Source organism: Protopterus annectens, chromosome 11.part0 (assembly GCF_019279795.1).
Source record: "Protopterus annectens isolate FY-2018-M chromosome 11.part0, PAN1.0, whole genome shotgun sequence".
Taxonomy (NCBI): domain Eukaryota; kingdom Metazoa; phylum Chordata; order Ceratodontiformes; family Protopteridae; genus Protopterus; species Protopterus annectens.
Window position 1 is genome coordinate 515,397,108 of NC_056745.1, and position 23,069 is coordinate 515,420,176.

Genomic DNA, 23,069 nt, shown 5'->3' on the forward strand with positions numbered 1-23,069 from the left:
CGAGCTTGGAAAAGTTCCGAGCTCGGAACCGATACCCATGCGTAAGGAATGAATGAGGATTAATAATATCAGATCAGATTTTACAACATATATTCTTTGAAACAAAAACTGTGAAACTCTAATAACTGATATTGCCGACTGTAATCTTTAGTGATTTACCAAACAAAAGGAAGTTTGGTAACTAGTGTGGGAATTAAAGTTCTTTTCTTGTGCAGCTAAGGTACAGGGTGTATGAGACCGGATGTCACAACTACTTGGCACCCTCTAAATGGGGCATTTTATGCACATCCACCCACCTGCCCCATTTGTGGAGCTAGAAACATTGTAAAGAATAGCTGTTTGGCATCATTGCCGTATTCATTTCCTGTTCATGAAGTCTGGCATCATTGCTGCCTGCTTCATTCATCTTCCGCTTGTGGAGTTAAAAATCCCCCCTGTACTGAGCTGCTCTGAAGAGGACCGGTTTGGCACCACTGCAGCAGTAAAGAAATTCAAATCCCATTTGTGGAGTTCAAAATCAAACACCTGCTAACTGCTGCACTTCAACCCTTGGTGGTGTTCTGTATAAATCTATAATATAAATTCAACCTCCATCACTCATTTGTAGTTTGAGGAGTTAAAATCATGCGCCAGTTCCGGTCTCCTGCTGCGTGCTCTTTTCTGGAACAATGAAAAGGGTTGGGCTGCAGTGCAGGACGTTTGCCCTTAATGAAAGGGATGCCAAACGTGTTGTAGAAACAGGAAGTTATTTTTTTTAAAGAAAAGAGATGAGCATGTTGTAGGAGTGTAAACTTTTTAAATGACTTTTTGCATAGCTGGCTGGCTTCCCCAGCAGGCAGCAACCCCCCTCAAATAGGCAGCTGCCGGGATTGCCTTGTGCAAGATCTGGCCCTGCAATGAATCTCCACTACAGTTATACACAGACATTCGTACACAATTCCCCCTACTCACTGCCTGTTACCATAATCAGTCTTCAACATACTTGATATCACTAGGTCGTTTGCAAAGTACCTGGTTTACATACAAAAAAGTCCTTTTCTTTTAAACCTTGCGTCCTCTCTGTCAAGCTTGTTTAACTTACAGGTCCAACAGCAGCAACTGTTACTCAGAACAGCCTTATTACTTTCATTCTGTATAAAGATAGCAGAATCAAAACTTTTTCCTTTGCTACCTTCCCTGCATAAGACATAAGACTAACTCTAGGCAAAACTGCAATCCAAATTGTAGCTTTCTACAGATCACACACCATGCCCCAGGATTCCCACTCCTCTTTTCTTGATGTATTGGAAAATATTAGGGTTCAACCAAACACCCTAATAATGGGAGATTTCAACTACCCCACCATTAACTGGGAAAACTACTTATGCACCAACTCCTTTGCTCAACGCTTTCTGGAATTCATAAACTCCAATGCCCTGGATCAACTTATCCACACCCCCACCAGGGGCAACAATATCCTAGATTTAGTCATTACCACCATCAGTGACCGGTGTTCCGCACCTGAAGTCAATGCCTCATTGGTCCGATCCGACCATAAGCTAATTACCCTAGACATCCACATCCTGCCCCCACCCCCCATTAAGGAAACCATGGTAAAAAAAAATTCTCCAAAGCCAACTTCGTGCTTTTTAAGACAGAAGTGGTGAACTTCATGACACCTGTGCAGATGGACAATACATTTACGACTACTGAATCCTACACAACTGCACTTTATAAGCACTTACAAGAGTGCATGGATCGTGCTATCCCAAACAGAACCAAGACGCTATCCTCCAAAAAAAGGAAGCCAATCTGGTGGTTCCCTGCCATAAACAAACTATACAACAGAAGGAAGAAACTGTTGCAAAAGAGAGTAAAATCCCATGAGTGGAGGAGCTCCCTGGTCAGCCTCAGTAAGAAGCTGCGATCCCTGATAAAATCCTCCAAAGCTAGTTACGAAAACAAAATCGCCACTGATTCTAAAGACAACCACAAAGCATTCTACAGCTATGTCAGGAATCTCAATGGCAACACTCAAATCTGCTCTGAGTTACAGCACAATGGCACTAAATATACAGACCCAACTGATACTGCCAACATCCTGGCAGGTAAGTACAGTGCTAACATTACCCCTCTCTCACCCCCTAAAGAGCCCATCTCTATACCGGAAGAATGCATAGCTCCTGTAATCATGGCTGCACAGGTAAAAACCACATTCTCCAAAGCCAAGAACACAGCATCCATGGGACCAGACAACATCCCAGGCTGCATTCTACACAAGCTGGCACCCCACCTGAGTACCATGTTCAATCATAGCTTCACCTCAGGCTTTGTGCCTGCTGAATGGTGCACAGCGACCGTTATCCAACTCCACAAGGGGGGAGCCACCACGGACTCCGGGAACTACCGCCCCATTAGCCTGATGAGCCTGGTCTGCAAGGCCATGGAAAGCATCATCACGGAACTTATAAACAAAGATATTGATAACCTCCAAACTCTGGACCCCACCCAGTTCGGGTTTGTAATAGGCAGATCATGTCTCCTAAACCTGATAGACTTCTTTGAAGCAGTCACCAAAGCCGTAGACAAGGGTAAGGTGGTTCACACAGCCTATCTAGATCTTGCTAAGGCTTTCAACACCATCCCCCACTCTGGAATTATAGATAAACTCACTAAACTAGGTATAAATTCCTATGTCACAAGATGGGTTGCCAACTGGCTCACTGACAGAACCCACACTGTGAAAGTAGCAGACTCCAAATCCGACTTCAGACCAGTGACAAGTGGAGTACCACAGGGTTCAGTCCTGGGTCCTCTCTCCTGTTTGGTATCTACTTCTCTGAAGTACAGGCTAACACAGAAGGTCTTTGGCTAATGAAGTTCGCAGATGACTGCAAACTAGGAGCCATAATCGAAACTCCTAACGATGTGGACATCCTACAAAAGGGCCTCACTGAGACAGATGCCTGGTATCAAAGCCATGGCCTCAAGCTCAATGCCAAAAAGTGCACTGTCATCCCCTTTGGTAAAAACTCTGTACCCATGAACTACAACATAGGCGGTAGTATACTTAACACCGAAAGTGTAATAAGAGACCTTGGGACACAGGTGGACAGTAGTCTCTCCTTTGATAATCACATTGCCACAGTAGTCAGGAAATCCTTCTACGTGGCACACCTCATTACAAAATGTTTCTTATCCAGAAAAAAAAAAAGAGGTCATTGTTCCCCTCTACTCATCACTCATTAGACCCATTACAGAGTACAACGCCCCTTTTGGTACGTACCTCACAAGGCATCTACAACAACTGGAAAGGCAGTAGAAATACCTCACAAAGAGGATTACCGGCCTCAAACAGATGCCCTACGCAGACCGTCTCAAACAACTCCAGCTTTACTCCGTCACATATCACCTACTCAGAGGTGATCTCTGCCTAACATACAAAGCTATGTCAAAACCAGAGCTGTTGGACATGCTCCACTTAAAGAAATCCCAATCCCTCCGAGCTACATGCTCTAGGGACCTAAACCTTGTCACCACAATAAACAGAACATGCTGGAGGGATAGATTCATGTCCCACAGACTTTCCATACTCTGGAATAAACTACCTATCTATATCAAACAAAGCTCCTCATTAGCACTCCAAGAAAAATCTTGATGATTGGATGGGAAATAGGAAATTCACCCCAAGGATCACCTCTGTGGCTTTGCTGGACAGTGGCACACGAAAACAATTTTCTTGGGTGGCAAAAGCCAGGGTACCTTTTTGGCTGGGCTTGTACAGGCCCCAGGGCCGAAAGCCTAGTACCTACCTATGAACCTATGACAAGTTGCTCATCTACTCTTTTCTTTCTGTTGGTCCATCATGTCCTCTTTCTGTTATAAATTTCTGTGTTGCCTCTGAGTTGTTGAACAGTCTGGCCTTTCAAGACAAAAATTTTCAAAGCAGATGGACACAGCATTTGGAAGGAATGTTGCACTAGAATGAAGGCCATTCACCTCCTCCTTGTTGGGACTGAACAATCTTAGTCCACAAATACTACAGTATCCATAGGGGCTGGTTTCTATAGACAGCTGAGAAGCTTCTACTAGATTCTTAAATCACAAAGCAAAAAAAATAACAACAGATCACGCATCTTTGCAGTTACGGGCTTTGGACTCCAGGCAGCTCCATTACAATCACAACTTTAGGAAGTTAAGACAATATGGCCAACTACTTCACTACAGATTCCTTGCAGTGTCTAGTCATCGCTGTTTTCATGAATACCAGATAACCTCATCTTAGCTTCTTGCTCTGTTTTCCTGGTCTATCAAGGCAGATTCCAATATGTCTTTTTATCAATAACATTTACTAACAATTTCAATAGACAAAAATGACATCCACTGTGTAGTCACCATACATTATACACTTGTCGTTTTCCTGGTGACTGGCCAGTTACTCATTATGTATTTAACAAACCTGATAAAGCAAAGGGTAACTTCCCAAATCTGATCAAAGCCCAACAGGGTTAACATTTATGCACTCTCTCTCTCTCTACATATATATATATATATATATATATATATATATATATATATATATATATATTTCATAAAGTCAGAGACCATATGATCAACATTCGAAATGTCGACCATGTAATAAAAAAAAACCCCACAACAATAACTCGCCTTCAAACTACTAGCAGGGGGGCTACGCCCCCCACATCCCACACAACTTAAATATACCAACTCTGAGATCGTACTACAGTGCGGAAATGGAAATCTTTCCATTCCACACTGCATGGAGACGCCGGTTCCACATGGCGACATTTCAAATGTCGATCATATGGTCTCTGCCATATGGTCTTCGACATTATGAAATGTTGACCATGTGTAGGGTTCCCATATATATATATATATATATATATATATATATATATATATATATATATATATATATATATATGGGTCTACTTCATATGACTGATATATATGACTGAAATTTCATTTGACTGACACTTCATTTGACTGACACTTCATTTGACTGACACTTCATTTGACTGACACTTCATTTGACTGACAAGTATTATTAGCAAGAAAATGGAATATGTCCCCTTCCCCACTGTAGAGCGACCCTGGAGTTAGAATATATAGTTAGGGGGTGGGCAGCCCCCACAATGGGGTGGGGTGAGCCCCCACTTCATTTCATAGGATATTGTTAACTTTTGATGTAATATTGCTTAGTAAAAGAAAAGTAAGTGGGGGCTTCACCCCCCACACCCCCCCTTGTGGGGGGGCTGTGCCCCCCACCCCCCCTAACTATATATTCTAACTCCAGGGTCGCACTACAGTGGGGAAGGGGGCATATTCCATTTTCTTGCTAATAATACTTGTCAGTCAAATGAAGTGTCAGGCAAATGAAATTTCAGTCATTTGGTCTCAAGCAAATGGGAGTTAGGTCAAAAGAAGTACACCCATATATATATATATATATATATATATATATATATATATATATATATATATATATATGATTTTTTTTTTACATCAAGTTAACTATTGATTTTTGGCAATAAATAAAATACTATCCATTCCACTTTCATGTATGTGTGTGTATATGTATCTCCCCTTCACACATTAAGGTATATGCTATTATGTTAGAGAATTAAAAATTAGTGAACACATTTGCTAACAGCCTGGACCCTCAGGGCCAAACAAGTTAGAGAATTATAATATATTTTTGTGATCCCTCTTGACTGCTTCAGCAGCTGTCTACTTTTCAGTTTATGTACTGTAATTTATACATTCAACAGCTATGATTAATACAGTACAATACTTTTAACATTTTAATTTGACAAGTTTCCACATATTTTTTAGTGCTCATTGCCCCATCTAAACATGGTATATACCATCTACTTACCACATCAGATACAATGATGTGCTAATACTTATATATAGCCAGGGACAAGATTTATATAAAGTGCACCAATTGGGCACTAGCCACATAGTATAGGAATACAGCATGTAAGCTATAACCTATTAGCTAACAATAAAAGTAGATATGCAGAACAGGTATGTAAGATGAAACTTATCTTATCGTAGCTTGGATGAATTAGATTATGACATACATTTATGACCAAAGCTCGAGTTACTTTAACAATGATTTCTATGTTAAAGCAGATTAAGACTGCATATCATGTAAACTGGGTTTAGATCTAACAAAGCTCATTTAAGGGCGAAAGTGCTCATCAATTTGTTTTTTGATAAAGTTTTGATTTTTAAACAATTTATAAATTGTTTGATTACTGCTGAGCTTGTCTCGAGTGCATGGTTCTTTTTTCCTGATTTTTTAGGATTTTCAGTCAGCAGCTTTGTTGTTTGCAAGTACCAGTTTTAGTTATAGTCTACTGTTTTTCCTCATGGGAGGGAGAAGTCTTACCCTCCTAAGGCTGAAAAACTACAGTGCCTCAAGAGAAGGATCTGTGCTTTATATACAAGCTTCCTGTACATAAGTTTCTACATATCTAAAGCCACCAGTCTGGACTCTCCAATATTCAATTTACTGGCTCACTAACTGATCTCTATCTTTCTGTCATACGTTGTCCTCCTCCTTTATGACTCTGGGTTACTCCTGTTGTAAAGGCTGTCACACATGCTTATTTCCCGTCTTATCACATTATGTATTACAAATGGATTTACTTTATCTCTGTATGTTTATTTCCTCCTGCATATTTCCACTGTCTTATTCCACCACCTTCTCTTCTATATGTTAACCTGTCCATGCATTCCTTCAACTAGGGATGGTGTCTGGTCCTCTCTTCATTTACGTTAGCTTTCCTACTTATCCTCTTAACCTCTTACAGAGCTTCTCGTGCGTCCTTGCTTCAGTATGCAAAGTTATTAAACAATGCATCTAGATCAGAACTTCCTTTACTCAGCTTACAAGCTCACCAAGTACTCATTTGTTTGTTCTTAATTCCCCATTCTCCCTATCTTATGCCCACCGAGAAGTCTCCACACCTAGATTCCTAGCATGCCACCATATGTACTGTGAATACTCTGTCTATTTTTATATGTCATCACCCCTTTCGCTGCATTAACGCCTTATCTCACCTCTTTCATCTTTTGTTACCTACCTCATGCATTCCTCCAACTGGGAGCGGTTTTTAATATCATCCTTTACTTAACCTTTTAGCTTATTCTATCTACCCCACCCTGTCTACATTACATAGAAGTCTTTGGCAAGATTTTCCCCTTCAATGGGGACAATTCCATTTAACAATTCACATGGGGGTTTCCAGTCATCCTAGATAAACATTTCCCCTATCCAATCATCTCCTTCCTTACAGCTTTTATCGTTATCTTATTATCCCCTATTTCTATTAATTCTTTATTTTCTTCTCTTCTCTAATAACTAGCCAAACCATGTTCTCCACATTTATACCTTCACTGACTTTGGCCCCTCCCTATTGTTTCCTGATTTTCAATCCTTCCCTATTGCTCTGCACCACCCCCTCTCATTTCAGCCAATAGCTTTCCCTCTGGCGATCCTATCTACATTTGGACTCTTTCTTGCATGCCTTATTAGAAATGGCTCAGCGGATTTATGCTATAACTACTCTTAGTCCTTTTTCCCCACTTTGTTGCTCATTCTTTCCTGTTTAAGAATGTGTGCATTCGCATACTCTTAATTCCCTTCTAAGTACTGGGGTATTAAAATCTTAGCTTGTGTTATACCTCCCTGTCCCTTTTTTAGTGAGGTTTCCCATGATATCAAGTGCCTTCATTCCAGTCCTGTATTTGTATTTTCCCATCCTCACTTTTTGTCATATGTTAATTTTAGTTTCTTCTGGGGTCTGTGTTAGCTTACTTCCGTTAGAACATTCCACATTTTAGATTTTACCCTTAATGTTTTATAGATCGATACTTTATACAGCAGTATACTTTGTGCCATGAGGCAGATGCCAAGCAATCAGTTTTGTGTATGGTACCATCAATGTCCATTATTAAATCCATTGTTGAAGTTCATACATAGGCCCATTCTTTCCGGGAAAAGTCCATTTACCACATTTCAATTTCATAATTATTTACCTTTGATAAGAGTCTGAGTAGAAATAACCAGTCTTGTTTACTTTTAACATATAAAGTCTTACCATTTTGACCATATTATACAAAGGCCTGTATTTGTACATTGTCAGATTTTAACTCATCATTTATCTAACAGACAGCACTATGCAGTCACATATCCTGTCAGTTTAGTTGCTACCTTCCAGTCATTCGGTAATCTGGGTGCTTTTATACAGTTATCAGATACTGTGTTCCAGAGTAGAAGCCACAGGTTTAGTTGGTCCCAAATCCTCCTCCCCAAAGTAGCCTTTCTTATTCCTTTATTATTTTAGCTCTCCCCTCACACTATAAAGACTTTCTGCTACAACAAAAAAACTCAGCTTCAATGTTCTTTTTGTTACTATCTTTTGTATACCTATGTTTGAAACACAAAGCTTGCACATTAACCCCCCCCCCCCTTCAGGTCCTTTTCACCATCACACTTCTGATTCTTGCAGCCCTTTGCATTTCAGGTATTTGTTTCCTACTACTGTTCCTCTGATGACTTCCCTCCTGGCCTTGGAGATAATTTCTAATCTTTATCTAAGCCTCTACTGCCCTTTAAACAGCAGGAAATAACCTGTTGGATTTGCATTTTCTCTTATATCCTCTCGCTGCTCTCCCATTGTTCGCCCATTTCCCTTCTGGCTTTCCAAGTCTGTTGCATTGATCCTAGGACTGGTGGGGCTTCTTTAGGGTCCATAATTGACTTGATAGTACCTTGAGTACAGATTCTGATGATCTCTGGGTGTTTAACAGTCTCCACCTTATCTTTCTCGCTCTCTTTATAGGCTTTGATTATAGGTACAAAAGCATTCCTTTGGGCCCTTGTTTCATATGAGATGCCTTGGTCAATAAAAATCTGGGTATCCACCACTTTAGACTTTTGCCCAGCTTCCACAGCTTCTTGAAGACCTTCTCTCTGGTTTCAAACATTCAAAATCCAAAATCTCACTATTATCAGTCTCAATTTCCCTTGCTCATTGTGGTTGGGTCTCCAAGCCGTTCTACGTGCCCTTTCAATTTTGACACCTGACTCTGGGATATATGTCCATTTTACTAAAAGTTTCTTTACCACTTTAGTACAGTCTGCCCCCCCAATATTTTATTAAGGGAGACCAGAAATGTTTATTTTATTCCTGCTTCTGTCCTAATCGATGAATCTATCCTTGCTTCCTCTGCCTTTGAGCTCTCACTCAGCTCCCCATTTGGTCCCTCAACTCAGCTCCCCATCTGGTCCCTCAACTCAGCTCCCCATCTGGTCCCTCAACTCAGCTCCCCATCTGGTCCCTCAACTCAGCTCCTCATCTGGTCCCTCAACTCAGCTCCTCATCTGGTCCCTCAACTCAGCTCCTCATCTGGTCCCTCACTCAGCTCCTCATCTGGTCCCTCACTCAGCTCCTCATCTGGTCCCTCACTCAGCTCCTCATCTGGTCCCTCACTCAGCTCCTCATCTGGTCCCTCACTCAGCTCCTCATCTGGTCCCTCACTCAGCTCCTCATCTGGTCCCTCACTCAGCTCCTCATCTGGTCCCTCACTCAGCTCCTCATCTGGTCCCTCACTCAGCTCCTCATCTGGTCCCTCACTCAGCTCCTCATCTGGTCCCTCACTCAGCTCCTCATCTGGTCCCTCACTCAGCTCCTCATCTGGTCCCTCACTCAGCTCCTCATCTGGTCCCTCACTCAGCTCCTCATTTGATCTCTCATTCAGCTCCTCATTTGATCTCTCATTCAGCACTTCATTGCTAGCCATCAACTCCTAAATTACGGAGGTGTATTCACCCTTGATCATCACCATACTGCAGTGATTGCGAACCTATGACACACGTGTCAAAGGTGACACTCCATGATGTTTTGGGTGACACACCAGCATTCACCAACACCTGAGTTACCAAAGAAACTGAATGAACAAAAATACAAGAAATATGCGACTCTGCATGGATCTATTAAAACTCAGCAACAAAAAAAGTCATTAGCTGATAATCAAATGCAATGTGTTCCATATTTTTTCAGTTCAATTAAAAAATTACCATTAAAAGTAGGGTAAATTTTGGTGCACTATTTTAAGCTCAATTATCAGTGAGCATATAATTTTCCTATTGCAAGTCACTGATTTTTCTTTTGCTTTTATAATATATAACAGCATACGATTGGCTGTATTTTTTTTAATAAATGAATATGTAAAGAATTTGTTTCTCTCTTGTTCAGGGGGTGATGACACACCAGTAGTCACGATAGGCATTTTCTGAATTTTTGAAACACTGAGTTCAAAAGATTCGCCATCACTGCCATACTGTCTCTCTACAGCAATGGTCTCAACTACAGTTTTCATAGCACTTTCCCTCATACGGTTAACTTCTTTCTTTTGCTTCCTTTATTACTTCTTTTTCTTGGTTTTCATAGCTATTCAGTCTCTACTTAGTAATTTCTTACTAAATCTCAGCGGTTTGCAATCCTTTTTGGGGTGCTTCTTCACTTACTGGTTACTGGAGCTCCACAGAGTTGCTGTTACTTAGCACACTGCCATACCAGAAGTCCCAGTATATCCATCTTTGTCTCTTCTGCAGACATTCCAGATTTTACAAGGTTTTCTTGAAGAAAATTCGGCAAGATATCTGAAAGTTCTTTTACAACGTCTATAACGTCTCCAATAGTTCCGCCAGTGTCCCTTACATTGTCTGATTTTGCATTCATTTTTTGACCCTCACAAAGACATCGTTCAGAGTAATCTCCAGTTGCTTGGCAAGACCAGCACCACTATACTAGACTCCAAAGCTGCTGGTTATACTCTCTGGGGAACAAGGATTCCAAGTAAAATAAGAGCACATTTTTGGAACTGTTTATAGTTAGACCAATCTAAAAGAGACCTGGTGAGGTGAAAAGAAAAAAAAGGGATACAGACTTTTTTTCTATCCAAACAAAGATTTTTGTTAGGGATTGGGGAAAATAAAAATCAAGAGGCCAAGGTAATTGAATTGACAGGGATCATAATGTTGATAGCTAAAAAAATAAATAAAAATAACTAGGTGGCAGAAAAGCCAAAAAACAGGGGAGGTATAACGATTAATAGATCAAGCTTGGAAGGAAGAGACAAGAGGTAAACAACTCCAAACAAAAGCAGAATTTACTTGCCTGCTGGGTGCCATGGCTGATGTACTATTTTATGAAAGTTTTTCTTCACCTGTTAAAATGGTTATATGGGTATATTGTAATACTAAAATGTTTATAAAATCTGGGGGAATATGATTTGATGGGCAAAGAAAAAGTGACAGAGAATTACAGGGAAGGTGATATTTCAAGAAGTCCATTAGGATATTATAATGAGAAACAGTTCACTTGTGGGACACTGGCACATTAGGTCAGAAGTTTGAAACCAATTGTATAAGTTCAAATAAATGTCATCTTTTTGTGTTTTCATTTGATCTACTTCTTTTTGTTGTGGTTGTTTTTCGGTTAGGACTATAAATCCCAGCTCTGAACTGAACCATTTGGAAAAAATTAAGGAAATAAGATTATTAGTGTACTAGATACGAACTGCGCATAGGGAATGCACTAAATTGTACTGCTACTTGATGTGGAATAAAGGGTTGGGACAAAAAAGCACAAGGAACCATTATAATTGAATTCATTAGACCCACAAATTTAGAACCAAGAAGGCTGCAAGCGACTGATAATCTACCATAGCTTGAATCTCTTTTCAAGGATAGAAGCCTGTTAAAAGGTCATTTGAATATGCAATATTCTGTGTCTAAATGGTAACCTTCAAACATTATAGAGTGAGTGGGTTTGTAGCTGTGATTTCTCGTGGCTAACTGAAATTCTTAAGGATAGGCAGCATTGTCTACCTTCTATGAGGGATTCCACTAATGCAGTGGTTAGGAGCCAATCATCTAGGTATGGGAACACATTGATCCTTTTTGTTGCAAAATGGGCTGTGCTTACTTGCCATGCATGGAGGGGGTTGTGGTGAGACAGAAGGGCAGGGCTTTGAAATGATTTTGATATCTTGGCAAGTTTAATTTGGAGGCAAGATCTTGAAGATCTACTGAGCACATCCAGTTGTTTGCCTTCAGTGTAAAAATCACTCATGTAAAATCACTCGCACTCTGGCAATTCTGAATGAGAAGTATATTTGTGATATACTGGTTTAGGAAGCTGAGATCCAGTATTGGACTGAGGTCCTTTTTTTTTTTTATTTGGCACTAAAAATAATCTTGAAAAGATTCTTAACCCTCTCTGATCTGGTGGATGGCTCTTTTTCTTCCAAGAAAACAGCAATTTCACTCTTCTTGCTGCTACATGCTGGTGGGGTGGGACACCTGGGAGTAGCAGTAGTGGTGGTGGTGGTGGTGGTGGTGGGGGATGAGAAAATAGTATTACATAGTCTTTGCATATGGTTTCTCTCACCCGGTTGTCCCATGTGATTGTCATCTACACAGCTGAGTGGAGAGACAAGTTACCCCTGATTGCCTCCAGAGAGAAGTAACTGGGCAATACACTTCTGGGATGTTCAGCTTACTTACCCAAGAAAGGACCCCCTGAATCACTGATTCTGCAGACGTGCTCTGCCAATTGGGTGGAATCTGTTAAATGGGCGGCCTCTGCCTTGGCCACCACTGTTATTACAAGAATCAAAGGCTTGGTGATGGAATTTTTCAGATCATAAGGATTTGGACCCCTTCTGATTCCTATCGCAGGATCTCGGGAGGTCTCAGATTAGACACTGATGTCAGAAGTCTGTCTTCTGTTTGCGCTTCTGCAACGTCTCTCTCACCTTAGGTCTGAATACACAGGAACCGTCATAAGGGCCAACCCAGAGACTCCCCAGACTCTGGAATAGACTGCCCATACATGTCAAGCAGAGCGCCTCTTTAGCCCTCTTCAAAAGGAACCTTGACAATTGGATGGGAGATCGGAAATTCACCCCAAGGATCACATCAGTCGCTCGCCCTGCTAGACAGGGGTCCAGGGAAGTAAATATTGTGTGAAGAAATAGCCAGGGAATTGTTATGGCTAGGCTTGTATAGGCCCTAGGGCAGATAGCCTAGTACCAAACCTATGAAGTTATGAAGAATGCCTTGAAGTTTTCAGTAGATGCAGAGCCAGGCATGATGACTCATGGTAATACGAACAGCTGCTGATCTTGCTGTTCCATCAGCTACATTGTGTAGCAGCCGCATGAACAGGACGGAAATGTTCAAAATAGCTACCATGCAAGTAGTGACACTGTTTTCTTGACTTAGGTGTGGCTGGCCTTTTCAAAGAGTTCAAAGCCTGCTCTTTGAAGTCTCTTTGGAAGCGCTTCATAGGAGTGTGATAATTCATCATCCTCATGGCAAACTTGCTCAACATGTAATCATGCATCCTCATTCTCTTTATTGCTCTAGACTCCTTTTTTGGTGGAAGGACAGCTGCTGTATCAGATGACAGCCCTCTCCTTGTGGCTGATGCTACAATGATGGAGTCTATCAGTGGGTTCTTGCTCCAATACTACTTATCTTTGGGGGGAAAAAGCAACTTACCTGGCTTCTTGCAAGTATCAGTGGAGTTGGGTTCCTACCATGCCCTCCTGGTGATGAAATCTACGAGATACCTGGTAGGAGGTACTACTCAGGAGATACGTCAGAGCATCAGGAAAGCCTCAAACAAGACTTCCTTGCCCTGAGAGGGTGGGTCAGTGGACCAAAAGTCCCTATTGTAGAATAATTCAAGGATTTTGCCAAAGTTGACATCTTCTAGAGGTGAAGGGCTGGGGGGTGAAGGGGGGGGGGGGACTGTCTCAGTCATCCAAATCAGTGTACAAAGGTCAAGAAGTCTGTGGAAGAGTCAACATGCCTGTCTCAGTCATCCAAATCAGTGTACAAAGGTCAAGAATTCTGTGTAAGAGTCAACATGCCTCCTTCTCAGCCTTTTTTTGGAAGTATCCAGCAGGGACTCATTTGAACCCACAGAGGATTCAACTTGAGCACAGGCAGGATCTTTGAGATTTGCTGTTCTACTCTGTCCATGGGATGACTGAGGAGGTAGCTGAAAGTCTGATTATTAGGTGCCAGGGATGGAAGTCAATGCCAATGGCAGTTCTTTTGGCTCTATCAAACAGGAAGCTACCTTCCTCTAGAATACATCAAAGGATGATCTTGGGTGTATCAGCATTAGTAACCCCAGTTTTGTGCCATGTCTAACCCAACCAAAGCAAACAATAAGCACCCAGAAAAGGAGCACCAGCAATGAAAACCTAGGAGGCTCTTTGACAGGGATCAGAGCCACTGTTTTGAACTCCCAAAACTTTGACACCAAAAAGAGAAAAGAATGAGTTGATGCCAAGGAGGGAGCCAAAGACCTAGCATTTAACTAGATGGCTCAGAGATTCTCAATGTTAAAGACCAGACCTCAGTGGCAAGCAGGTCAGTTTGTACTGAACATGGAACACTGATGGGTACCAGACAGACTACAGCTGAACTACCACAGCAGTGGATGAGAAGACACCCATCTCAATCAGGGTCTTGAGAAAAGCCCCTATTCATTCAACTGCAGTCCAAATCTGTAGCACTCCGGAAGGAGCTGGCTGAACTAGAGGAAGATGTGGAAGGAGGGCAGGAGGCCATAAAGTGAAAATAGAAGTTATGTTCTTACCATAACGTTCCATGTTAGTTGTCTTCTTCTCGCCTTCTTCTTGCTGGATGGGTTCGGAGCCGACCTCGGCTCCGACTCGGCCACTCTAAAAGCTCGAGAGTTGGTTCCACCGGCTCGAGGCTCCCCTTATATCCCACAATGCTAGGTGAGAGTTAACTCAGATCTCGTTTGTAAGCTAACCCCAGCTTATAACAGTAACAGTATAACTGTAAAAACAGAATCCACCTCTAACAACAGGAAGCAAAAGGGTGACCTACATCCTGAACCAAGAAATATGCATAATAGCATATGACTAAGAAAGAGGTGGTAGAAAGAGAGGTCACGATCACAACTCCTCTAGGTCTGTCCAGGCCAGGGGGAAGGAGGGTGGGACGCGAGAAGAAGACAACTAACATGGAACGTTATGGTAAGAACATAACTTCTATATGTTAAGTTGTCTATCTCGCCTTCATTCTTGCTGGATGGGACCGCGTCCCTAGCACCTTGTCCCGGGTGGCCTAACGGAACAGACTCTTGAGAACAGTGGAACCAAAATTAGCTCTATGCCTAGAAGCTAAATCCAACTTATAATGAGAAATAAAAGTGTGAGGAGTAGCCCAAGTAGCCGCTGCACAAATGGTGTCAAGAGGCAGTCTGTCTTGGAAGGCTAAAGAAGTAGCCAAAGCTCTGGTGGAATGGGCGTTAGGTTTATTAGCCAATTTTGTTGTCTAATTTCATATACCAGGGAAATCAAAGATGTTAGCCATCTGGATAATGATACCTTTGAAACTGAAAGTCCCTTTCTGCTTTCGCATAGGAGACAAACAGCTGATCAGATTTTCTGAATTGTTTCGTCCTATCCAAGTAGTACCTTAATTGACGATGAACATCCAGGCAGTGTAATTTTGTTCAGACCTATTTGAATACTCTGGGAAAAAGACAGGGAGGTCAATGGTTTGATTTAGATTTGATGTTGAAACCACCTTAGGCAAAAAGGACGGGTTAGTTCGTAAGGAAACTCTGTCCTTATGGAATACAAGATAAGGAGAACGACAACTGAGTGCTTGAAGTTCTGAAATTCTTCTAGCTGATGTGATAGCCACCAGAAAGAGAGTTTTCCATGATAATAATTTCAAGGAACATGAAGCTGCAGGTTCAAAAGGGGAAAGAATCAAAGAAGCAAGAACTAAATTTAGGTCCCAAGGAGAAGGAGGATTTCTTATAGGAGGTCTGAGAAGAAAAACTCCTTTCAAAAAGGCTTTGCAAAGTTTGTGGGACATTAGGGCAGATTCAGAAATACCCACATGGAAATTAGAAATAGCTGCCAATTGAACCTTAAGAGTAGATGGAGATGAACCTGCATGGAAGAGTTCAGCTAGAAAATCAAGGACTAGTTGGATGGAAGCGGTGAAAGGATCTATGTCCTTTCCTTGTGCCCAATATGAGAAGCGTTTCCACTTACTCAAATAAATCTTTCGAGTGGAAGATTTATGGGAAGCTATCAATATATCTCTAACAGAGTGAGATAATTGAGGAAGCCTGGCTACGGTTGGAACTGGAGGAACCAAGCAGTGAGGTTCAGAGAGGGAGGAGCGATGAAACTGACCCGACTGGTGGATCAAAGATCTGGAACTAGGTCCAGATTCCACGGTCGCTCAAAAGAAATCGATGTAGAAAGGGGAACCACACTTGTCGAGGCCAGTAAGGAGCAATGAGGATCAATGAGGCCTTCTGAGCGATAGCTTTCTGTATTACTTGAGAGATCAGTGGGAAAGGAGGAAATGCATACAGAAGTCCCCGGGGCCAAACTTGGACTAGAGCGTCCCTGCTGGGTTGGCCTGGTAAAGGGAATAGAGTGAAATATTCTCTGCACTTGCTGTTTTGGGGAGTAGCAAAAAGATCGCAGCAAGGCTGACCCCACTTGAGAAAGATTTCTCTCACTACAGAGTCTTTCAGAGACCACTCGTGAGGCATGAGTATAGCTCTGCTCAACTTGTCCGCAATGTGACTGGACTTCCCAGGGATGTGCGTTGCTATCAGAAAACGCTGAGAAGAAATCGCCCATTGCCACAGTCTGAGTGCTTCTCAACACAGGGGGTATGATCTGGTTCCGCCTTGTTTGTTGATGTACCACACTACAGACATATTGTCTGTCTGGATTGCAATCGTTCCCAAGGGAAGAGAGTCTTGAAGGGCTTGCAACGCTAAAAGCACTGCTCTCATCTCCAGAACATTTATGTGCAAGTGGCATTCGTTTGGTTGCCATGTGCCCTGGACTGTCCTGCCCTGATAATGCCCCCCCCACCCGATCAGGGAGGCATCCGTTGTCAGAGTAGCAACCGGAGGAAGTGGAACAAAGGGTCTTCCCGACAGGAGCTAGGGGGAAGACATCCACCACATGAGATGCTTTTTGCACGCTTGCGTGATCATAATGGTGTGAGACATTGGAAGTTCCTGGTATGACCATTGAGTAAAAAGCATCCACTGAAGGATCCGCATGTGGTATCTGGCCAATGGAAGGAGGGGTATGGCCGCTGCCATGATTCCCAACACCTTTAGAACTAACCTGGCTTTGACTCTGTTGTTGTTGAGAAGTGACACCAATTTGTGAATGTCTGATATCCTTTGGTTCGTTAGCCTTGCAGACATGTTTATAGTATCTAAATTTGCGCCTATGTAGGTAATAGTACGACAAGGCGACAAAACAGACTTTTCGCAATTTATTGAAATACCCAGTTTTGACAAACGTGAAAAGTATAATCTCTGGCCATCAGAAGGAGATGCTTGGTGGGAGCTGTGAGAAGCCAGTCGTCCAAATATGGAAACACCTGGAATCCTTGTCGTCTCAAGTGAGAAGCTACCACTGCCATGCATTTGGTAAACACCCGGGGGGCAGTGGTGAGACCAAAGGGCAGGGCCCTGAACTGTAAATGACTGGTTCCCAGCCTGAAGCGGAGGAATCTTCTGGAGCGTCTGTTCATTTTATGTGATAGTACGCATCCCGAAGGTCTATAGAGCACATCCAGTTTCCTTTGCCCAAAAGGGGAAGAATGGATTGCAGCGTGACCATCCGAAATCTTGTTCTCTTGACTGATTTGTTCAAGACACTGAGATCCAAAATCGGTCTCCAGTCCCCTGTTTTCTTTGGAACTAAAAAGAACCTTGAGTAGATTCCGGATCCTTGTTGGTCTGCTGGCACTGACTGAATTGCTCTTTTGCAAGCAGTTTTGAAATTTCCAAAGCTGCTATATCCCTTTGAGCGGGTGGAACATCTGGAAGGGATTTTTTGACTGATTTGGAAAAGCGAAGAAAGGGGATAGAATAGCCTTCGAAATGATGGACTGTACCCATTTGTCTTGAGTCAGGGATAGCCAGGCTTCTGGGTACAGTGACAATCTTCCCCGACTGCCTCGAAGATGGGCAGTCGGGCAACACCTCAGGGATGCTGAAAGGGCTTGTCAGGAAAGGCTTCCCGATTGCCCTGGTTCTGCGGACCCCCTGCCCCTAGGGCGGCGTCTACCATTGTTATTCCCACCTCTGCCTCTGGTAGGAAAAGCGACTCTGTCGTCAGGCGAAGTCCCTTGAGATTGTTTACGGAACCACATCTTCCCACCCTTCTGGCCTTTGGGGTAAGGCCTAGAAGGAGTCGAAAACGGACTCCGGCGGCAGAAAGGGTCTTGCCATCAGTCTCGCACCTAGTCAGGGTTTCTTTCACTTGAGGACCAAAGAGATGATCCATCAAAGGGAGTTCGTGAAAGACGTCTTGAAAGGGTCCAAAATTGCATAGCCGCATCCAGGCGTGCCTACGTAAGGCTACACCTGTCCCTCGGCTCTGCTCGCTCCATCGGCCGCATAAGAGAGGAGGCATGGAGGAGTTAGATATGGAATTAAAGGTAGCCAGCTGCGTGTTCATTTTATCTTGGAAACCCGCAGCTGTAGGATCCTTAACATTTCACTCGCTTCCTTGATCAAGTCCCTTTGAAGGCGAGTGAAATGGCACAGGTAATTCAGCGACGCATAGTAAATGTCGCTGAGGAGAACATCCGCTTCCGTACCTATCCATGGACCTAGATTCCTTGTTAGGTGGATGGACAGGCACTGAAGGATCAGCCAGTTCCTTCTTTGTGGCAGAAGCTACCACCATAGCATCCACAGAAACTCCTTTTGATAAAAATTGCTTGTCTGATGGAGCTGTGATGAATTTAGAGGGTCTCCTGGGAGTGGGGTCCACTGAATCAGGAGCCGTCCATGCCTTCTTAGCAACCACCTGCATGAGGGGGTCGAAGGGGGACACCCAGGAGGTGGAAGGACGAGAGCCAAACGCCTCAAGATACACAGATTCGTCCTCCGAAGGGTTGAGGGCTGGCCAGTTTCCCCTCTGTTTCAGGATCTCCAGAATGTCTGCAAATGAGACATCTTCAGAAGGGGAACGGGGGGAACCCTCAGAATCATCCAGATCTGTGTCTGACATGATAGACTCAGGTGAGTCAATGTGCTTCCTCTTGCACTTCCTCTTCCGAGGGGGCTCTTCTGCCAAATCAGGAGAGGCCTCGGAAGAGGATGAAATCCACAGGGGGGCTCCTGAGGAGCTGGCTCTCTGCGGTCCGGGATGAGGGAGTGAGTCGACTTACCCTGAGGCAGCATAGAGGGAGGGGCGGACGGAGCCGACTGTGGAGTAGAGCCAGGCTCTAACACACTCCGCATGACCTCGAATGCACCCCTGTCAGGCAGAGCCAGAGGTCCCGCTCCGAGGAGCTAAGAACCCCCCTCGGCACCGACAGTGATGGCTCCGAGGTCGATGTCGGAGCCGAACTCACCAGCGCCGAAGCACCGAGAGGGAGAGGGGGGTCGGACAAGGGTCCGATGCCACTCACCCCCTCGGAGCCGACGAGGGAAGTCCAGCGCCGAGATTCCTCCAAAGAAGAAAACGGAGCCGACGGAGCCGAAGACAATTGTCTCAGCTCGGTGATCACAGTCTCGGCTCCGACACGACCCGGCTCCGAGCTCAAGAGAGTCGAAGGAGGAAAGAGTTGATGGACCGGGGCAGGCACCGACTGATGAGTCGGGCTCTGAAGCATCTGGGCTAGTGCCTCGGACTTAAGTAGTCGACTCACCACTCTCTGCAGGTCATGATCAGACAGCCTCGATGACCTAGAGGAATGAGACCTTTGGCTCCGTTCAGACAGCAGGGGAGATCCTGGAGCCGAATGAACGGAGCCAAGAGAAGGAGACCTAGACCTCTTTCTAGTTGTCGGCTCCGAAGGTCTGGTCGGAGCCGACACGGGTACCTCAATAACCTCGGCCGGCGAGCCGAGGAAGCCACAGAAACTGTGGACTGAGACTTATCGGCTCCAGCCGGAGCCGATAAAGGCAAAGGTTGAACAACCTGAGGTCTCGGCTCAGAAGCCGGAGCCGAAGACCTCGATGCCTTAGAGGGCTTCCCTGTTGAAACTGACAGGGAATCCTCTGGCTTCAATAATCCTCTCAGAATCAACTTGTTTTTTCTTTCCTGCAGGACCCTGGGACTGAAGCCATGGCACACAGCACAGGAGTCCTGCAGGTGCAAAGGCCCCAGACAATAGACACAATAAGTGTGAGCGTCTGTCAGAGACATTTTCTGACAGCACGCATCACACTTCTTGAATCCGGAGACCTTTGCTTCTTTAGACATTTCCCTAACTGACAGGTGTACACAAACACACACCCAAACACACAAGTTATACCCTGTCAGCAAAAAATAATAATTTAGTAGTAATACTAGAATTAAGTACAATAAAATTAAAGTAAACTACACAAACACTCCACTAGGGAAGGAAGGCCTAAGGCCCAAAGGAAGAACCAAAGGTTCTTTTAGTAAAGAAACGGGAAAAATTAGGGTCGGGGATAAAGTTTTATAATCTACACTAACCTAGGAAGAATTTAACTTAAAAAGGGGGAAAAAGATTAACTTTTAGAAGAAAAAGCTAACACTCACCAGGAACCGGTAGAAGCAACCAACCTCGAAGCTGTAGCGGCAAACGAGATCTGGGGTAACTCTCACCTAGCATTGTGGGATATAAGGGGAGCCTCGAGCCGGTGGAACCAACTCTCGAGCTTTTAGAGTGGCCGAGTCGGAGCCGAGGTCGGCTCCGAACCCATCCAGCAAGAATGAAGGCGAGATAGACAACTTAACATTAATTATTTTTCAGAGGAATGTCTACTAAAGATTGTCTTACAAGACATACTGTTAAATATCAGCTCTAAATGAGTGGTGCTTAGAGGAGTTGTGGAGTGCACAGATGTTAATGACTCAAGAGTTCTTATCTCAGAAGTTTTGGTACCAAAGTGGTGCCCACACACACTGAATTCCTTTTCTTGGATTCCTTCAAAATCACTCTCTCCCTCTGCTTCTTTGTCTTGGTACTCTTGTTTTAGATGTTTGTGGGACAAGTAGCCCATTCAAAATCCGTTTCTTCTCTCTGCAAAGGAGCGAGGCCAACGGGCCTAGCATACAATTAAGATGACCAATTAGGGTGCCCTGCCTCCAGGCACATCCCACAGAGATCACTAGTGTCTTGATGTGGGATTTTGTAGCCAAACTGGCTGCACTTTTTGAAGCCCTTCTCTATGAAACCATCAAAGAAAATCTACACAGTGTGTGAGAACAAGTGAACAGGACAGACTAAAGCAAAGCAGCTTTCAATTATTTAACAAGTATTCAACATATACCAGAAAATGGTCTAGTAAGCTGTTAATAATTTAGGAGGCAAAAGCACTCTAGTAGGTGGAGAAAGTCCAGAAATTATGAAAATGACCAGGAAACATTAGGCCTCCACTCCATCCCCAATGCTGACAATGATTCCGAGAAGAATTTTTAAGTCAGAAAGCTCAGCAAATATAAGGGAAACAATATGATTATCATAAGAGACAAAAGACTAGTTGACAAAAAAAAACAATTGTACAAGGAGAACTTTGGCTTTCACAGTTGCAAATCAATCCAAATTTGAAAGAGGCAAGCAAGATCTGTGGATAGAGTCAGGACAAGGGCATTATGGGACATTGTTTGAAGGTGCTCGAAGCTAGGAGCACAAGCAAAACTACCAGATCTGATCGGATCGGATCCAAAGAGCAACAAATTCCCAACAAATGAACTGGATGGACAGGATGAAATAGGATTTAAAGTTCAGGCTACCCTTCCTAATTATACTATATAAAATTTCAGTAAATAAGTTGTGTGTGCAAGCTGGTCCACATTTTATAGCATATTAATAATAAATAGCTTTGTGTATCTTACCATCAATGTCTCCCAGAATAATACATCTCTGAACAACATGGTAATGCTCCTGATTTTCTTCTAATATTCTCTGGAAATGAAAGCAAAAGCCTTAGGTGCTGATAAATTTATAACATTTGCAAAAAAATCATTATATTTTTTCATGCAGGCTGTTACTATCTGCAAACTATATAAAGAATAGAGAGAATTATATAAGTACCAAAACCATACATATACAACAGCATTTATTGTTTTAGTTAAATAGGTAAGCCAGATGGACGCAAAATTAATATTTTTTCATGTGCACTCTTTCTAGCTGAAAAAGAGAGAGAGAGAAAATGATCATGAAGAACACTGTACAGGGTTCAAAATGAAAAGTATACACAAGCATTTATTTTATTTATTACCCGCAGTGGTGGTGCTGCGGTAGCGTTGTTGCCTCACAGTAAGACGCTGTCCGGTTCGACATGGCTTCTTTTTAGGAGTGAACTGGGTGTAGTTGTTTAATATGTAATTTATCTGTCAAAGTGAAGAAATGAGGGAATCAAATCTAAAACATCAAGATAAAAATGTGTGAGCACACAAGGGGGGCTAAACCTCTGTACTGACCTGGTATTGCCACTTTCACTGTAAAAACTAATCTTCAATCAGGTCTTCTGCAATAAGTATGACACTTTGGTACTTACTTCTGTTCCCTCCTTATATGGCTGTTAGAAATCTCAAGCCTCTACACACAGAGCAGCACATGAACGGACATACATAATAAAGCCTTCAATGGGATTAAAGGTGTGCAAGTGAGGGAGAAGTTAGGTTCACATGATAGCAGCATAATGTGTGTAAAGAGCTCCTTTGTGGCTGAAAAACTAGTTATGCTCATACCATGTCCCAAAAGGTTTGGTTATGCCAGGAAGAGATTAAAAAAAAGAGGGAAGAAGAACAAGGTTTATTTGTAATCTTGATATAATGCTTGCGATACTGCAGATGCAACTCGGGAAAATAAATTTTACAAGCACAGCTGCAGCTGTAAAAGAAAAGCTGATCAGATACAAAACAGGAAAAGACAACACGGATGCAAAGACAGACCCAACTTGTTAAACCAACAAATGATAATAAAAGAAGTCAAGAATGAATATGGAAAAGGT

General features: G+C 43.0%; 1 protein-coding gene across 1 annotated transcript in view; it reads right to left on the reverse strand.

Annotated features, from left to right (window-relative positions):
• The window catches only part of NUP107 (nucleoporin 107), a gene marked incomplete in the record, with an annotated part of 1,716,438 nt that overhangs the window by 565,064 nt on the left and 1,128,305 nt on the right, over positions 1–23,069 (reverse strand). Inside the window, 1 exon segment of the mRNA XM_044088020.1 lies at positions 21,949–22,018. Within this exon segment, the coding sequence (XP_043943955.1) occupies positions 21,949–22,018 (70 nt within the window).